Consider the following 18,900-nt stretch of genomic DNA (forward strand, 5'->3'; position numbering starts at 1 on the left):
ACTTATTAAATGGGAATCTGAGTGGTTTTTAAAGAAACAAATCTGATCACATTACCCCCTTGTTAAAATTCTTTAATGTAATGATTCTTAATATCTGTGTGTGTATGTGTGATGGACCCTTTTAATAATCTGCTAAGAAAAAAACTTTGACCCCTCTCCCCAGAAACATACCCTAACATACTAAGTTTTACGTCTATTTTCAGGGTGTTCACACATTCCTTGATGCCATCCTTCGACCCCTGATTAAAAACCTTTGCTTTAATGGCTTTTCGTTACCTTCAGCTTAAGATCAAACTGTTATACAAATGAGAAAACTCAGATAGGCAGAAAGAAGTATTTATCCATAATCCAGCTACCTAGAGAAACAGTGCATTTCTTCACAGTTGCTGAGTCTATAATTTAGATATTTTCTTTCCTCATCTCTCACTACTTCCCAGCATGCACCTCATGCCCCAGCCCAACATAGCGACTTGTTGTCCTCTCACAGGGATGTGCTGCTTGCCACAATGTTTTGTTAATTGCCTGTTTATATATTTATCTTTTTTATTTCGCTGATCTTCTTAAAGGTGTTGATTGAATATTAATTTTTGTATACTAGTATTTAGTATCTAGAGCTCTGCTTAGTTTTAGTGGCTGACACATTGTATTAGGTAAATATCTGGCTAAATAAATGAATTACAAAATTTATACATATTTATAAAAGAAAATGAGAAGAGGAGAAGGAACAATGAATTACCTATGGTCCAAACATCCAAATGCAGCAGCTCCTAACATTTGTATGTCTACTGTGACCCTGCATGGATAATTTCTACCTCCCAGGGCTCCATTCCTTCATAAGTAAGATGAGAGTCATTGCCCTTTCCCACTTCAAATAGACAGTCTGAGTTCAATATATGTAGAACTCCTAATAATGCTATTAAATGATTTAATCTTGATAATATTAATCATATTAAAATTTCATTACTTTCTGCTTATTCCTGGGCCTGCCTTCACCTGCTCAGTTTTGAAGAACTAGAATTTATATCTTCTTATCCTTCTTTCCCAAGAATCTTATCTTGAAAGGTTTAAGAATTCTCTATGTGATTCAAACTTGTATTCTCAGAGAACTTAGCACAGTGCTTTGCATATTTAATGGTTCTTAATACCATCTTATAAGTTAACTAGAGGCCAGGTGCACGAAATTTGTGCACAGTGGGGGATGAGGGGTGTCCCTCAGCCCGGCCTGCACCCTCTCCAATCTGGGACCCTTTGGGGGATGTCCAACTGCTGGTTTAGGCCCAATCCCAGATCAGGCCTAAACCAGCAGTTGGACATCCCTCTCACAATCCGGGACCCCTAGTTCCTAACTGCTTGCCTGCCTGCCTGCCTGATCGCCCCTAACTGCCTCTGCCTGCCTGCTTGATCGCCCCTAACGACCTCTGCCTGCCTGCCTGATTGCCCCTAACCACCCCCCCGCCCCACTGCTGGCCTGATAGCCCCTAACCACCTCTGCCTCAGCCCCCACCACCATGGCTTTGTTCGGAAGGAAGTCGGAAGTCCGCAAGATGTCTGGTTGACCTGGTCTAATTAGCATATTACTCTTTTATTATTATAGATTTGTATCTTTGGAAGGGAATAGGTACATAGTTGATATATTCATGATACTTTTTATTATAGTGTTTTCCTGAGGAGCAAACTGAAGATCAGAGAATCTAGTAACTTACTAGAGTCTAAACTCTAGATATACTAGAATTAATATGAAATCAATATTTTTAAGAAGGCATAAAATTTCAGGGCTAGGGAGTGTCAAAACAGAGACTAGAACAGGGGTGGGCAAACTTTTTGACTCGAGGGCCACAATGGGTTCTTAAACTGGACCGGAGGGCCGGAACAAAAGCACGGATGGAGTGTTTGTGTGAACTAATATAAATTCAAAGTAAAGGAGCGGAGGGGAGAGCAAGAGAACCGGATAGAACAGCCAGATCCGGCATGCGGGCCGTAGTTTGCCCAAGGCTGGACTAGAATGTAGCTCTTTGGTTTTCAAATCTTCAGCAGTACCATGAGCAGTACCATGTAGTCTGTCTCGTAGGGACACCTGGCCAAGTTGAACTGAGATGACTGCGAGGTTTTTTTGAATGGGCTCAAATTCTGGGGGAATTTCATGCTGCTTTGGGTTTATGCATTTTCCTCCATTTTTGCCATCAAGGCTTTGTGTGCTCAGTTTCTGTTCTATTTGAAGGAAAGAGCTCAGGATGATTCACCCCTTTTAATGATTCCTGGGCCCCATCCTTCTGTCTTCTATCTATTTTTTCTTTTCTTTTTCTTTTTCTTTTTTTCTTTTTGCTCCTCAAAGGGAAAAAGGCAAGTGGTGAATGGGAAAGATGTCAAGTACTAAAACTTTTAATTCATGTTTTTGTAAGGCTCTGATTACCCTAGTCCTTCATCTAGCTGTAAGAGGAGATTCATTATTGAAACAGCATTGAATAAGCCAGCTCATGCCTTATTATTCTTTGCTTTAATTTTAGGATAACCTCTTCTTCATGCCTCATTTTCTGAAGGTTGGGCTTTTGAACAAAAAAACACATCACATTTAGAAATACTAGATCCTAGTAATTTCCCTTCTCATTCAGCCATTTCTTGACAGCTGCTTTTGCCCTGGATTGATTATTTGTCTGGGAGGAAAATCTTCATATCTAAGTGTTCAGTAGCTTAAGGGAGATTATGGGCAGAGCCTTTGGATTTGATTTTTCTTCTCCTTTACAATTAACTTGACCTCCTCCTGACTTCTAGACAGGCTGTTAAAGCCAGAATATTGCTTGAAGCAAGATGTTTGATACACTTCCTTGGAGTCATCATTCTCTCACCACACAGATGCTATTGGACTCTGTTAGCATACTATCCAACACAGAATTAGTTTTTTTATAGCTTGACTTCTCTAAGAATTAGCTCTTGCATATTTGATCAAGGATTATCTTGTAAGCTTTGAAGCTGTAAGAGGAAGTTTCTAAAGCTCTCACATACATGATGAAGAAGACACAAGTCTTCTATGCACATGGAAAGCTAATAGCTATCAATTCTGAGACAGAAACCAGTGAATAATATCTGAAGATCAGATATTATTGAACATTCTTACTGAAATCTTCCGTTTCCATGACTGTGCTTGCAGTTGCATCTGTGAGAGGGCTTTGTGATGCAACTGCTGACTGTGACCTCTATGCTGTGAAGCAGCCAGGGCTGCTCAGGTCAGGGTCAGGCCGGGAGCTCTGAGGTTGGGAAAGCAAGCCAGGCTCTTTGTAAAGGAGGACCAAGTGCGACTGTTTATTTTTGACACTTGAAAAATAAAGTCGTACTTTTCACACCAGTAGTTCTGGGTTTTGTATTGTTTGCTTTGTTTAAAGGGGAAACCCCATTTATTTCTTTTCCAGGCGTGAGGAGGAACCTACCTCTAAAAAACTGAAGACTGAGGAAGGGGAAGCCAACTTTAGTCTCTCCAGCTTGGCTGAAGGCACGGTCACCAAGGTGAGCAGAACTTTTCCGGCGTGCTCTCCCCATTGCAGGAAGATGGGCTGGGGGAGACTGCATCAGTGTTTGTTAGTCCTTCCAACATGTAAGCCATGCAGGAGCATCCCATACTTCTTCCTGGAAGTAATTACTGTCAGTGAATTGCCTATAGAATGATCTATCTGATACACAGTGCACAGAGCACTATATAATACACAGAACGTGGAACATTGCTGTGGGAGTACTTTTTGTAGAGATTTTTTTGTTGACTTACTTTGCAGCTTTCTGTTTAGTTAAAATGATAGGGGTTGATGAGATGAGTCTTAATCTCCAAGTATATAAAATCTGAGTGTAACTCTTCTTTCTGATATACAACTTTCAAACAGGTTTCACAAGTTTAGGATTTCTCCAAACCAAATATCCTTCGACACCTGAGATCTTCTTTATTTAATGGAAAGGTTTTTGGAACTTGAAGATAATTGCCCTATTTTAAGGGTCATTAGTTTGAATCAATGGGTCTTAAAAATTGTCCCTTACTAGCCAAGTACACTGGGAAGGTCAGTTAGCACTAGGGCAGTGGTCGGCAAACCGCAGCTCGCGAGCCACATGCAGCTCGTGAGCCGTGGTTTGCCGCTCTGTTGACTAATGAGTTTGCCAACCACTGTCATATACTACCCTTTACCTCTCTGCACACAATATGCCACAATTGCCTAATCTTCACAGCTTCCAACTACACGGTAACATTTAGTCTAGTCCAATGGTCGTCAAACTCATTAGTCAACAGAGCGGCAAACCACGGCTCGCGAGCTGTGCCTTGCCGACCACTGCACTAGGGAATGCCTTTTTCCTTCTTCAAAAAGAAATGCTCTCAGAAAAACTAAATGTCTGAAAAATGATTTGGGTTTTATTTCAGTGTTTTATAGTGAAGGAAAAAAATTATGACCTTATTTGTTCGGAGAGCTTTTCTGACTGCTTTACCAGAGCAACTGGAAACTTTAGTATGTTTTGTGCTAAAGTCTACCAGCCATAATACAGCCCCATTGTCTTCTTCCTTTGAGCTGAATGATACTTAGGCCCTGTTTAGGTTGGGACTGGAGGATTAAAGACATAAGAATGATCAGAAAGTGCCATATAGTGTGGCAGAGATTTCCATCTTTGAAACTAGTACTGCAATAAACCTTGACACATGATCTGCTTGTACTGTTGGGTGACATCTTCAGTTTGGGCACATTTTTATATTCTACCAAAACTTTAGTGCCAAAGGATTAGCAGCAGTCCCCACCAAAAGGGGAAGTTCTGAGAATCAAACATCAGGCTGTTATTTTTCACACCATCTTCGTAGGACAGATATATTTGGAACTGGCCCCACCTGCAAAATCCTCCCCTTCCTAATTGGTTAGGTGTCAGGATGCACAGGCAGTTTGCCACATAAAGCCTTCAAGCTGGGCTGGCTAGTCGCTTGGTAGTAATACTTCTGACCTCTCTGGAAAGAAGTCAGCTTGCATAAAGAGAGGTAAGTACAGTCGGCAACTATATGTGCTAGCTTTGAACAGAACCCTGGAAATGAAAATGAATAGGAAGGGCCTTCACTCTGGCTTTGGTTTTATTTTATAAGAGGACACTTCCAACATTAAGCCATCTTGTCTTGCCTGGGGTGATCTGCAGGGTTATTTTCTGTGGGTGTATTCTAGGTTGGAAGTGTGAATCCTGCTGAAAACTTCCGTGTTCTGGTGAGGCAGAAGAATGCCAGCTTTGAGGAAGGTGAGTGATATGCCACTGGCTCTGCATTTAGGGAAGGTGTTCAATTGGGTTAAGGGATTTAAAATCTAGAATAAGAAGTATAGCCTTTTATGATAATGTTATAATCTCTATATATAGCGGTTTTCTTTTCTTGTGGGTCTTTGTGTTGTCCCTTATTAGTGGGCTCATTAAGACATTATGAGCAATGAAGATAAACTCAGTACAGATCTGCCCAAACAGAGGACTAATTTGTTAAGAAAACTGTGGGTGAGAATCTTGGAGTTTTTAGTTCTACTTCATTGAACTTCTTGGGGTTACTGTGAATGAGCTTGGAATAAAACAATTTTGTGTCATATCTTCCTGTTTTCTTAGTCTAGGCTTAAGGGTTTGAGCCCCTTTACAACCGAGAAAGACATTGCTTCTGCCCCTTGATTCAATACTTCTGAAATTGACTACATTCTCACAGTTTTCTTATCAGATATAACCTAGAATTTCATTTAGGATTGGGTTAGTATTAAAATGGCTTTCAGAATGAATAGACGGTCTTGAACTGACATTCATATACTTGAATGCATTTAGATTCCTGTTCACTCACCCCTTAAAGCAGGAGTGGGGAAACTTTTTTCTGCCAAGGTCCATTTGGATATATATAACAAAGGCCATACAAAATTATCAACTTAAAAATTAGCCTGTTATATTTGGTCAAACATTTAATTAACTCACCCCTAATGCCTTTGTAGGGCCAGACAAATGATTTTTCGGGCCTTATATGGCCCGCGGGTGGATGTTCCCCACCCTTGCCTTTTAAAGAGTGGCCGCTAGCACTTGTAGTCCTGCAGCTTTGTGTACACAGTAGTAGTCATCAGTGCTGCCCAGGGTCAAGCCTGTTTGTGAGCCACCCTCTGTGTGTGTGTGAGTGTTAATGCGTGCACAGAACTTTCTCTTCTCACTTCTTGGTGTTTTAGGGGCAGAAATGTCTAGAACACTTCACCATTTTAGTTTAATCATCTATAGTGCCAGGCATAGGTGTAGGGCAGTGGCCGGCAAACTGCAGCTCGTGAGCCGCGGTTTGCCCCTCTGTTGACTAATGAGTTTGCCAACCACTGGGATAGGGGCTTAATCACAGGGAACAACAACAGCCTGTAATTATTGGAATCGAGAATCTAGGTCAGTGGTCGGCAAACTCATTAGTCAACAGAGCGGCAAACCGCGGCTCACGAGCTGCATGTGGCTCACGAGCCGCAGTTTGCCGACCACTGGTGTAGGGTACCTTAGTACTTTGAGTTTGAGAATCCTAGCAAGATGCCTGGACATGCTCTGCTGTTGCCCAGCAGCATCTTAACCAGCTAAGCCTCAGAGAGCATGTAATCCACCAGGCCAAAGTTTGTTGGCAGCAACACCAAAGGCCAGACCTCTGAGAATTTCCTGAGGAAGACCAGCTCTGTCACCATGGTAATTCTTTTAGGTGGGTCATGGATGTTTTATGTTTTGAGATCGAAGAAGATTTTGTGTTTTTGATGAAAGGTTATGGCCTTTTTAGCTTTTGATTGTATGTTGTCAGTTACTTTGGCCAAAGTCAAGGGTCCTCCCTGTGGAAGTGATGGCCTCCCTGGTTGATGTAAGCATGGTCTGTCTCTTCAGGGGGCTGAGTCCAGGATCATCACCATTATGAAGGTACCCACTAGTGTTTACTATGTTCAAGCATTGTGCACCCACTTTGTTATATTTTTGTCTTAGTTACCTACCCCACAGAGCAGTCCCACAGTCACATGAGCAAGTGGAGAAAATATGAGAGCTGTAACAGCTGGTGCCAGAATTTGCTGAAAATTCTTCCATTGTTTTAATTGGGAAACTACTTTGATAAGTGCTTAGGGTAGAAATAGGCTCTGTCCCAGGCTTGGTTGTTCACCAATACTGGAGTTCAGAGGAGTGGGGAGCTACTAGCATCATAGAAGTAGACAAACTGGAGTTTAGTCAGGAGAGGAGAAAGGTATAAAAGCTAAGAGGGAGAGGAAGTAAAGGAATTAGGTAAGGGCACAGAGTTCTGTAATACGTTCCCAACTTATGACTGCAGATCCTAAGAGTCAGTAAAATCAGAATGCTTGGCTTGAGTGCTCTGGTGAAGAGGCAGAGTTTTGGGTCTTGAATTATTTCAGGCAGAGCAGAGAAAACACCTCAGAGCACAGGAGGCCAGAATCTGAAGAGCTCATGAGAAAGTAAACTCCTCAGAATGTTCACCTTGAGGAAAACATGTTTCCCTGAGGCCATGGAATTGGGCATTTGAAGCAGATGTATGAAAATAAGGGCAGTGACCCCTAGATGGCACATAGGTTATAAATAGGTACTATTATCCCCTCTTTACAGATGGAAAAACTGTAAAACTGGAGGAGATGAACTTTCCCCCAAATCACACAAAGATTCAAACCCATTTCTTTCTTAAATACTACATTTTTCTACTTAGTATTATTGTTTCTCCTAATCCTAATGGCCTCCTTTTCTACATGTTTTTTGTTTATACATTATAGGGTCATGAATTTTAAAGCTTGTGTCTATAGTTAGGACTTTTGATGAGTAGACTGTCCTTTGATATTGAATGTGACTGAGTGCTACATTGTTGTGATGGTGAAATGTCTCTCTGTGCCTCTGTCTAGGACTCGGTCAGTTAGATCTCCCCAGTGGCCTCACCAAAGCAGACTTTTAGCAGAGCTATGGGAAAATGGGACCACCCACTTGTTAACTGGTTCTCTTTTGTGATCCTAACCTGCCTTCCCTTTCTGGCTTCAAGCTTCAGAAATTTTGTTTCCTCAATGCTTTTTCTACCTTTGTTCTTTGTGAGCCAAGACTCACTTCCCCTGTAAGCCCAGACTCGTCCTCCAGTCTTTCAGCTGCCTCCTTGGTATCAATCATTATCCCTCCCAGACTTCTCTGACTAGGGCAAGGGAGGGAGAAGCCTGGCTCTTTTCTCCATTATATCTATTTTTAAAAATTCAGTTGCAAATACCATGATCAATAAGCGTTAGTAAGATTGTTTACCCTTAGAACTTGGCCCTTTCACCTGTTGCTATAAACTAATATACAGGTGTAATTCTGTCTGGCTTATTAATGGTGAAGTCAAACTGAGAGAATTGTGATCCTATTCCCTTGACATCAGTTGTTTACGGTAGGCAGCTACACATTTTACCTTCTGTTTTTTTGGTGTGAGGGATATTTTTTGTCCTAAGTTTATTGGCATGGAGGAGATAACACTGAACCCCAGGAATGTGTTCTTCCTGGCTGCTGATGCTCCTGTAAGCTGTCTTTGATTCTCAAGTGCCCTTCTTCTGCTAGTCTCTATCCTCCTTTCTTACCCACCCCAACATGCTATCACTACAGTTTACAATAAAAAAATTCTTGACCACAGCTGTATATGTAATAATTGTGAAAGTGGAGTTGTTTCCCTCACGCACAATTCATAAGTGCACCTGGGATCTGTAGTTGTAGGTTATTGGAAGAACCTGAGTCCACAGAGTTCTCAGACTCCTCGAATCGGAGTTATCCTGTATAATAAAGCCCAGCGACCATAACGGCAGAACGACTACTTGACCAGTTGCTATGAGGTGCACTGACCACCTCTTGGTCCTTTTCCCCAGCTGTCAAGCTCTGATTGCCGATGGCAAACGGGAACCACTGGGGTGGGTGGCAGGGGATGTAGGCAGCACCAGGCCAAGGCCCCCGCCCTGCTGGTTGCCCCACAGAGGGTGATCTGTGGCAGGGGTGGGGCCAGCAATCGGGCAGCAAGGGCTGACCTCTGTCCCTCCCCTGGCCTTCAGGCTCCCTTCGTCGGATGGCGAACGGGGAACTGGGGTGGGTGGCGGTGAGATGGCCCTGATTGCAGACTAGGCCTAGGGACCATACCTGTGCACGATTTCATGCACCAGGCCTCTAGTCTACTTATATGAACACCCTTCTCCACTAGCTCGTCAGCAGGGCTTCTTAGGAGGAACACCATGGATTTCCAATTCTTTGTCCCTTCCCTGCTTTTGCTTAGGGAGAGTGCTAAAGTGGTCAAAAGATGACAGCAAATTGGAGAAAGAAAAGCCACATTACTTCAGTCCTCCAAATGATTCCTACATGATTGAGATAGGTTTGAATTTACAGGTTTCCACTGAGTATGAAATATTATGTAAAGTAGCTGAAAGGTACCTAGTGTGTCAAAAACAGGTTCTCTGAGGGCCTTAAAAGCCAGAAAAGATGGATATTTGGAGAGAAATAAAAGGATGTAATGTAACTTTTTTTTTTTAATATATTTTATTGATTTTTTACAGAGAGGAAAGGAGAGGGACAGAGAGCCAGAAACATCGATGAGAGAGAAACATCTATTAGCTGCCTCCTGCACACCCCCCACCGGGGATGTGCCCACAACCAAGGTACATGCCCTTGACCGGAATCGAACCTGGGACCCTTCAGTCCGTAGGCCAACGCTCTATCCACTGAGCCAAACCAGCCAGGGCTGTAATGTAACTTTTAATAATATGAGATGATTCTTCCATCAACCCTACTTTTGCCACTTAGATAGTAGGTTCTTTATCAATTAGGTTTCCGAGTAGTGACAGGGTGGTGGAGCTCCATTCCACCAAAGTGAATTCACAGGGGCATGATTGGTTAAAAAAAAACAAGAAAACATCCTAAGTAGAAACAGTAGGAACTCCTATTTGGAGTCTGATAGTTAACATTAGATTTATGTACAAGTGAGCAATAAAGTGCACATATCCGTTGATTACATGATAGTCACTTTATTCTTGGCTGCTGAAGCATTTCATTTTCTCTCAGATCTCTTCCTCTCGCTGTGTTTGGACACATGAAGTCTTTTGGCCTTTGTTCTCCAACTTACCTTATTCATCAAACAACATCCTTTCCATTTTAAAGGGTATTTCTTAAAATTTAGTTAAGCAAGACCTTCCAACGCTAGATAGACTGTTGTATAATTAATGATAAAATTATATCATTCATCAAAGCTAAATAGACAAATTTTTTCAGTTATGTTTTTTGTATGGTATAGCACTATCCCATTTTCATAGAAGTTTACTTACATACATTATATGATTTTTCTGCCATTGAATCAAGCCCTAAATTGTGGTTTCTCAAGAGTTGGGATCTAAGAAACTTCCTGTGTATTTTCTTTTTTTATAGAGCCCTGATTTATGTAATCTTGGGTATGAATTATGTAACTTATCGTAGCTCTTTCCAGAAATAAGAAGGTAAAAATATGGCCTTTAGCTGTTGTTTTGCGCAGAGATGGTAAAATTTTTAAAAGTACTTTCTGTCAAATACCTTGAACATCTTGAAGGATACTAAATACAAATAGTAACTAAAAGTTTACACATCTTTACCTCCATAAAAGTTTCGTGTTTTTAACAGTTTGACATACTTTCTTAGTCCTTTCCCAAAAAAAGCATTGATTCATCTAATCATGAGAGAAAAAAAATACGATTACAAATTCTAGAGGTTTAGTCTGTACTTCATATTTTTTACTAAACATCTTACTTATTCCTCACAGGATTCCTTTTTTACTTGATTAGTTTTAAATTGTTAAACCCCAGGAGCTTCAGAATAATGGCGGCGGAATAGACAGACGTGATCCGAGCCTTGTCCCGGAGCAGAAAGAAAGAACAGCTGAGGGACGCACAAGGAGTGTTTGTTGGCTGGTTGGGAGACAGCTGAATTCCAGAAGGAGGTGGGGGACTGCTGAACGGGGTTCCCCTGACCTGGCAGCACCAACTGCGGCTGGGTCCCCTCCCGGAGCTGCGGGCTTTGACGCGGAGTCTGCGCCATCTTGATCCGGAAAGTGGAGCTTATCTGAAGCCTGAGAATCCACAACGGCGGCACCCCAGGAACAGCTGCGAGCCCCAGAACAACGCTCCCCAACTGGCGCAAGCACACGGGTTCAGAGGAGCTCTACACTCCACCACGGAAAGGTCAGATTTCGCCTGGGATAAGGTGAGGTCTCTGGTCCCGGCGGGAGAGAGGAACGCGCGTTTTGCGGGAGCTGGAGGACCAGGGAAGTCTGTGCCTAGAAAAATCCGTGGCTGTAGGGGCTGGCGTGATCTGTGACTGTGGAAAGGGGTCCTCAGAGCTGCTAAGAGAAGGGCACTCTAAAAAGCAACCCATTTTGATCTGAAGTGCAGGGACACCCTAAGAATTTCAGGCAGTCCAGACTTACGCGCAGCCCGTGCGCTCCCTTTGTGCCTGGGTTTACTCGCAGTCCTGGAGTTCGCACACTTGGGCTTTTTCCTCTTCAAATCCTTGCTTCTGATTACTAAGCCCAATACATAGGATCACCCAGTTGGGGACACCCTGGGAGACTGCAGGGGAAAGTTGTTTTTCTGGAACCTGGGGATCGGAGCGGGGAGTGACCAACAGAGAGTCAGCTCTGAGGCAGACCACGCCCACAGGCCGGTGGCAGCGCCACAGGGAAAGAAGGCTCTAACACTGCCTAGAGAGGCCATAGATAGACCCGGAAGTCAATCCAGAAACACTGCCACCCAGGGGCTGAATCACAAATTGACTCTTGCGTAATCAAAAATAAAGGAATACGAGAAATTAAGACACACCGCCTGCTTAAAATCAGGACTGGCTTACAACACCGAAGAGCAGTGGATCGCAGGGAACTGCAATACTGTCTGGACTGAGAAACAGGCGTGCCAAACAGAAAAACAGAGGAAGTGAATGACCTTCACTACTTCACATTTTATTTTTACCTTTTATTTTTTTATTTTTTTATTTTTTTTTATTTTCATTTTTTGCATCTTTTAATCAAGAAACTTTTTTTTCTTTTTTCATCACTTGATTTTACCTTTTTAATGATTACATTTTTATTTTCAATCCGTATTATTACTACTGCTATTTTATCTTCTTTTTTTTTTTAAAGTGTCATTTTATTTTCTCTTCATTTTATATTGGGATTAGGGTTCTACATTCTATTTTTTATCTTTCCTTTAGCATCGTTTTACTCTATCTCAACTCTACCTTTAGGCCATCACTCTCTTCCCAACCTCCCCCTTTTCAGTGTCCTGTTTGTCTTACCCTTTTACTGCTTTAGATTTTCCCTATTCTTTCTGTTACCCCTTGTTAAAATTTCACCCTACTTACATATCTAATCTCTAATCCCCTGCTCCAAGTCCACATACACCTCTCCCTTCGCTGTCTGAGCTATCCATAAACTTGTCCTTCTCTCTGTCCTTTTGTTGTTGTTTGCTTGAATGTAGATTATATCCAATTTTTATGCTGTTTTTGTGAGATTGTTTTGCTTATTCTTCTTTTGTTTATTTTTTTGTTTGTTTTGTGCTTCAGCTTTCCCTTGCCTCAATCCATATTAGTTGGTGTTGTAGTTTGTATTAATCCCCAGGCACTTGTTGCTGGCATTTGCTGGGATTAGTGATTGTTCTATTGGAGTTTTATCCCCAATATATATAGTCTGTTCCCCTTTCTCTCTTAGTCACTTTCTTGTCTCTCTTACTTTTTTTTTTCTCTTTACTTTCCCTTTTCCCAATTTCATTTTCACACTCCTTTTTTCTTTTTTTCTTTCTTTCTTTCTTTTTTCCTCTTCTTCTTTCTCTCCTATCACCTAATTTGCCTTTCTCTGGTGGTCACCTTTATTGGAGGTTATTAATATCGTGAATACATTCCTGTTCAGTGCCTTGTGAGTTGTACCTGGTAGTGCTGTATTTTGTGCCTTTAAATCAACCCAGGAGAGAGAGAACTACATAACCAGACACCCAGAGAAGAGAGACCATGGGGAGACAAAGAAGCAGCCCGCATATGAAAGAAAAGCAGGCATCACCAGAAAAGGAAGTAAACGAAATGGAGGCAAGCAACCTTCCAGAAAAAGAATTCAGAGAAATGGTCATAAGGTGGCTGAAAAGAATGGAAGACAAATTCGACAATATGAGCAAGAACCAAGAGGAAATGAAGAAGAACCAAGAAGAAATGAAAAATGACATCGCTGCTGTAAAGAACTCAATAGAAAGCATCAAGAGTAGACTAGAAGAAGCAGAGGACCGCATCAGTGAGCTAGAAGACAAGATGGAAAAAAATACCCAAGAAAAGCAACTTCTAGAAAAAAAAATTAAAAGGCAGGAGGAGAGTCTAAGGGAACTTTGGGACAACACGAAACAAAACAACATCCGCATAATAGGGGTTCCAGAAGGAAAGGAAGCTGAGCAAGGAATAGAAAACCTCTTTGAAGAAATAATGACAGAAAATTTCCCAGATATAGAGAAGAAAAAACCCACACAAATCCAAGAAGCTCACAGAGTCCCAAGCAAAATGAACCCCAAAAGACCGACGCCAAGGCACATTATAATTAAATTGGCAAACACCAACGACAAAGTAAGAATCTTAAAAGCAGCAAGAGAGAGACAGAAAGTTACATACAAAGGAACCCCCATCAGACTAGCAACTGATTTCTCAACAGAAACTCATCAGGCCAGAAGGGAATGGAATGAAATATACAAAGTCATGCAAAGGAAGGGGCTGAATCCAAGAATACTGTACCCAGCAAGGCTGTCAATCAAAATTGAAGGTGAAATCAGGAGCTTCACAGACAAAAAAGGACTAAGGGAATTTATTACCACCAAACCAGCAATGCAAGAAATCCTAAAGGGTCTACTGTAAAAAAAAAAAAAAAAAAAAAAAAAAAAAAAGAAAGAAAGAAACAGGAAGCGAAGAAGTAACACAGGGGTAAAGAATAGGAATGGCGACAAATAAGTACCTATCAATAATAACTTTAAATGTAAATGGATTAAATGCCCCAATCAAAAGACATAGGGTAGCCGAAACCGGTTTGGCTCAGTGGATAGAGCGTCGGCCTGCGGACTGAAAGGTCCCGGGTTCGATTCCGGTCAAGGGCATGTACCTTGGTTGCGGGCACATCCTCAGTGGGGGGTGTGCAGGAGGCAGCTGATTGATGTTTCTCTCTCATCGATGTTTCTGGCTCTCTATCCCTCTCCCTTCCTCTCTGTGAAATATCAATAAAATATATTTAAAAAAAAAAAAAAAAAAAAAAAAGACATAGGGTAACAGATTGGATAAGAAAACACGACCCATATATCTGCTGTCTACAAGAAACCCACCTCAGAAAAAAAGACGCACACAGACTGAGGGTGAAGGGATGGAAAAAGGTTTTCCAGGCAAATGGAACTGAAAAAAAAGCTGGGGTAGCAATACTTATTTCTGACAAATTAGATCTCAAACTGAAGGACATAACAAGAGATAAGGAAGGCCATTTCATAATACTAAAGGGAGCAATCCAACAAGAAGAAATAACTCTGGTAAACATATATGCACCCAATACAGGAGCACCCAAATACATAAAAAAACTCCTGGAGGATATTAAGGGAGACATTGACAGCAATACAATCATAGTAGGAGACTTTAATACCCCACTATCACCATTGGACAAATCCTCTAAACAAAACATCAGCAAAGAAACATCAATCCTAAATGACTCACTAGACCAGATGGAATTAATTGACATCTTCAGAACATTTCACCCCAAAGCCACAGAATATACATTCTTCTCAAGCGCACATGGGTCATTTTCAAAGATAGACCATATGTTGGGACATAGGCAAAGTCTCTTCAAATTCAAGAAGATAGAAATCATATCAAGCATCTTCTCAGACCACAGTGGCATAAAACTGGAAATCAACTACAATAAAAACAACCCAAAGAAATCAAACACATGGAGACTAAACAGCATGCTATTAAACCATGACTGGGTTACCAGAGAGATCAAAGAAGAAATAAAAAACATCATGACAACAAATGACAATGAAAACACTACAATCCAAAATCTATGGGACACAGCGAAAGCAGTCTTGAGAGGGAAGTTCATAGCTCTACAAGCCTACTGCAAAAAACAAGAAACAGGGGTAATAAATTACCTAACCCAACAACTCAAAGAGTTAGAAAAAGAGCAACAAGAAAAGCCCAGTGTAAGCAGAAGGAAGGAAATAATAAAGATCAGAGCACAGATAAATGACATAGAGACCAAAGAAACAATACAAAAGATCAACAAAACCAAGAGCTGGTTCTTTGAAAGGATAAACAAGATTGATGAACCTCTAGCCAGGCTCACCAAGAAGCAAAGGGAGAGGACCCAAATAAACAAGATCAGAAATGAAAGGGGTGAAATAACAACAGATCCCGCCGAAATACAAAGGATTGTTAAAAAATACTACGAACAACTCTATTCCAACAAACTGGACAACCTGGAGGAAATGGACATATTCCTAGAAAAATATAACCTTCCAAAACTCAATCAGGAAGAATCTAAACAGCTCAACATGCCAGTAACTATGGAAGAAATTGAAGCAGTCATCAAAGAGCTTCCGGCAAACAAAAGCCCGGGGCCAGACGGCTTCACAGGAGAGTTCTACCAAACATTCAAGGAAGAACTAAAACCTATCCTCCTCAGACTATTCCAAAAAATTCAAGAGGAAGGAACACTTCCCAGCTCCTTCTATGAAGCCAACATCACCCTAATACAAAAACCAGATAAAGACAACACAATGAAGGAGAATTACAGGCCAATATCCCTCATGAATGTAGATGCCAAAATCCTCAATAAAATTCTAGCAAATAGGATCCAGCAGTACATCAGAAAGATCATACACCATGACCAAGTAGGATTTATCCCAGGAATGCAAGGATGGTTCAATATCCGCAAATCAATAAATGTGATACATCACATAAACAAATTGAGAGATAAAAATCACATAGTCATATCAATTGATGCAGAAAAAGCATTTGACAAAATCCAACACCCTTTCTTGATAAAAACTCTCAACAAGGTGGGAATAGAAGGATCATACCTCAACATCATAAAAGCTATATATGATAAACCCACAGCTAACATCATACTCAATGGGCAAAAACTAAAACCATTTCCCCTAAGAACAGGAACAAGACAGGGATGCCCACTCTCACCACTCCTGTTTGACATAGTACTGGAAGTATTAGCCACTGCAATTAGACAAGAAGAAGAAATAAAAGGCATCCAAATTGGAAAAGAAGAAGTAAAGCTGTCCTTATTTGCAGATGACATGATATTGTACATAAAAAACCCGAAAGACTCCATCAAAAAACTAACAGACTTAATAAATGAATTCGGCAATGTAGCAGGATACAAAATTAACACCAAGAAATCTATGGCATTTCTATACACCAACAATGAACTTACAGAAAGAGAGACTAAAAAAGCAATCCCATTTTCCATCGCACCAAAAAAATTAAGATACTTAGGAATAAACCTAACCAAGGAGGTAAAAGACCTATATGCGGAAAACTACAGGACACTGAAAAAAGAGATAGAGGAAGATGTAAACAGATGGAAGAACATACCATGTTCATGGATTGGTAGAATCAACATCATTAAAATGTCCATACTACCCAAAGCAATCTATAGATTCAATGCACTCCCCATTAAAATACCAACGGCGTATTTCACAGACCTAGAAAGAACTCTCCAAAAATTCATCTGGAATAAAAAAAGACCCCGAATAGCCACAGCAATCCTGAGAAAGAAGAATAAAGTAGGAGGGATCTCAATACCAGATTTCAAGCTGTATTACAAAGCCACTGTCATCAAAACAGCCTGGTACTGGCACAAGAACAGACATATAGATCAATGGAACAGAATAGAGAATCCAGATATCGACCCAAACCAATATGCGCATTTAATATTTGACAAAGGAGGCATGAGCATACAATGGAGTCAAGACAGTCTCTTTAATAAATGGTGTTGGGAAAATTGGACAGATACATGCAAAAAAATGAAACTAGATCACCAACTTACACCATACACAAAAATAAACTCAAAATGGGTACAGGACTTAAATATAAGACGGGAAACCATAAAAATACTAGAGGAATCCACAGGCAGCAAAATCTCAGACATATGCCAAAAGAACTTTTTCAGTGATACTGCCCCTAGGGTAATGGAAGCCAAACAGAAAATAAACAAATGGGACTACATCAAAATAAAAAGCTTTTTCACAGCAAAAGAAACCATCAACAAAACAACAAGAAACCCCACTGTATGGGAGAACATATTTGCAAATGGTATCACTGATAAAGGTTTAATTTCCAACATCTACAGGCAGCTTATACAACTTAATAAAAGGAAGATAAATGATCCAATAAAAAAATGGGCAACGGACCTAAATAGAAGCTTTTCGAAAGAAGACAGAAGGAAGGCCAAGAGACACATGAAAACATGCTCAAAGTCACTAATTATCCGAGAGATGCAAATCAAAACAACAATGCGATACCATCTCACACCTGTCAGAATGGCTATCATCAACAAATCAACAAACGACAAGTGTTGGCGAGGATGCGGAGAAAAAGGAACCCTCGTGCACTGCTGGTGGGAATGCAGACTGGTGCAGCCACTGTGGAGAACAGTATGGAGTTTCCTCAAAAAACTGAAAATGGAACTCCCATTTGACCCAGTAATCCCACTCCTAGGAATATATCCTAAGAAACCAGAAACACCAATCAGAAAGGATATATGCACCCCTATGTTCATAGCAGCACAATTTACAATAGCTAAGATTTGGAAACAGCCTAAATGCCCATCAGCAGATGACTGGATCAGAAAACTATGGTACATCTACACAATGGAATACTATGCTGCCGTAAAAAAGAAGGAATTACTACCATTTGTAGGCACTTGGATGGAATTAGAGAACATTATGCTAAGTGAAATAAGCCAGTCAATGAAAGAAAAATACCACATGATCCCACTCATTTGGGGATAATGAAAAACATTATAAACTGATGAACAAAAAGATAGTTACAGAGGCAGTAAAGCATCAAACAGACTGTCAAATTACAGTGGTAAGGTTAGGGAGAGGTGGGGGAAATAAGAGATCAACTGAAGGACTTATATGCATGTATATAAGAGTAACCAACGGATGCAAAACATTGGGGGGTGAGGGCATATATGGGAGTGGGGTGGGGGTCGGGGGCAATGATAAGATATGTACACATATAATACCTTAATAAAAATTTGAAAAAAAAAAAAAAAAAAAGAAGTTGTTAACACTAGGCCAGCTACATGATTGATGCACAAGCTTTCCTCTCTTTTGTGGAGTAGGTTCTACTCTTTCCCCCTCAGAGCTGTGAGTTTTTTATGTTGTTTTCCTTTGATAAGGTGGCTGGACTACCCATAAATTTGAATGTATTTTTTAATGACCTGGTGGCAGCTTAGAGAATGTTATTCTGCTTTGTAGGCTTCTGGCTTTTCTTCTGTGGCTCACAGTGCGGGCTAAACATTTTGTGAATGTGTCTTTCTATTAGTAATTTGTTGAAATTAAAACACAATTTTTTAAGCTGTAAAAAAAAAAAATAATAAAAATAAAAAAAAAAATAAATAAATTGTTAAACCCCAGAACTTGATGATCCTGGCTTATTGTATCAATGACAAGTAGTCTAATTCAAAAACAAAAATCAGCTTATTTGGGATTATAAAGGGTGCTTTCTAAAAGGGTGTGTTATTATTCCACCTGTATCAGTGACCCTTAGTGTCTTGTCACATCTTCCATGTGTGTGGACTAGTGTTTTCAAATGGCTTTCCACAGATACTGCAAATGTGTGGAAAACACTAGATCAGAGTCCAGGGAGCCAGTTCTTGGTCTC

At 40.7% G+C, this 18,900-nt stretch overlaps 1 protein-coding gene across 3 annotated transcripts in view; it reads left to right on the forward strand.

The window, feature by feature from the left end:
- The window catches only part of XRCC5 (X-ray repair cross complementing 5), a 104,682-nt gene that overhangs the window by 49,189 nt on the left and 36,593 nt on the right, over positions 1-18,900 (forward strand). For all 3 annotated transcript variants that reach the window (XM_080671282.1, XM_080671283.1, XM_080671281.1), the window contains 2 exons: positions 3,405-3,498; positions 5,172-5,241. In XM_080671282.1, coding sequence (XP_080527408.1) covers positions 3,405-3,498; positions 5,172-5,241 — 164 coding nt within the window. The remainder of the gene's footprint in view (positions 1-3,404; positions 3,499-5,171; positions 5,242-18,900) is intronic.

This window comes from Plecotus auritus, assembly GCF_963455305.1.
Source record: "Plecotus auritus genome assembly, chromosome: 5".
Lineage (NCBI taxonomy): Eukaryota > Metazoa > Chordata > Mammalia > Chiroptera > Vespertilionidae > Plecotus > Plecotus auritus.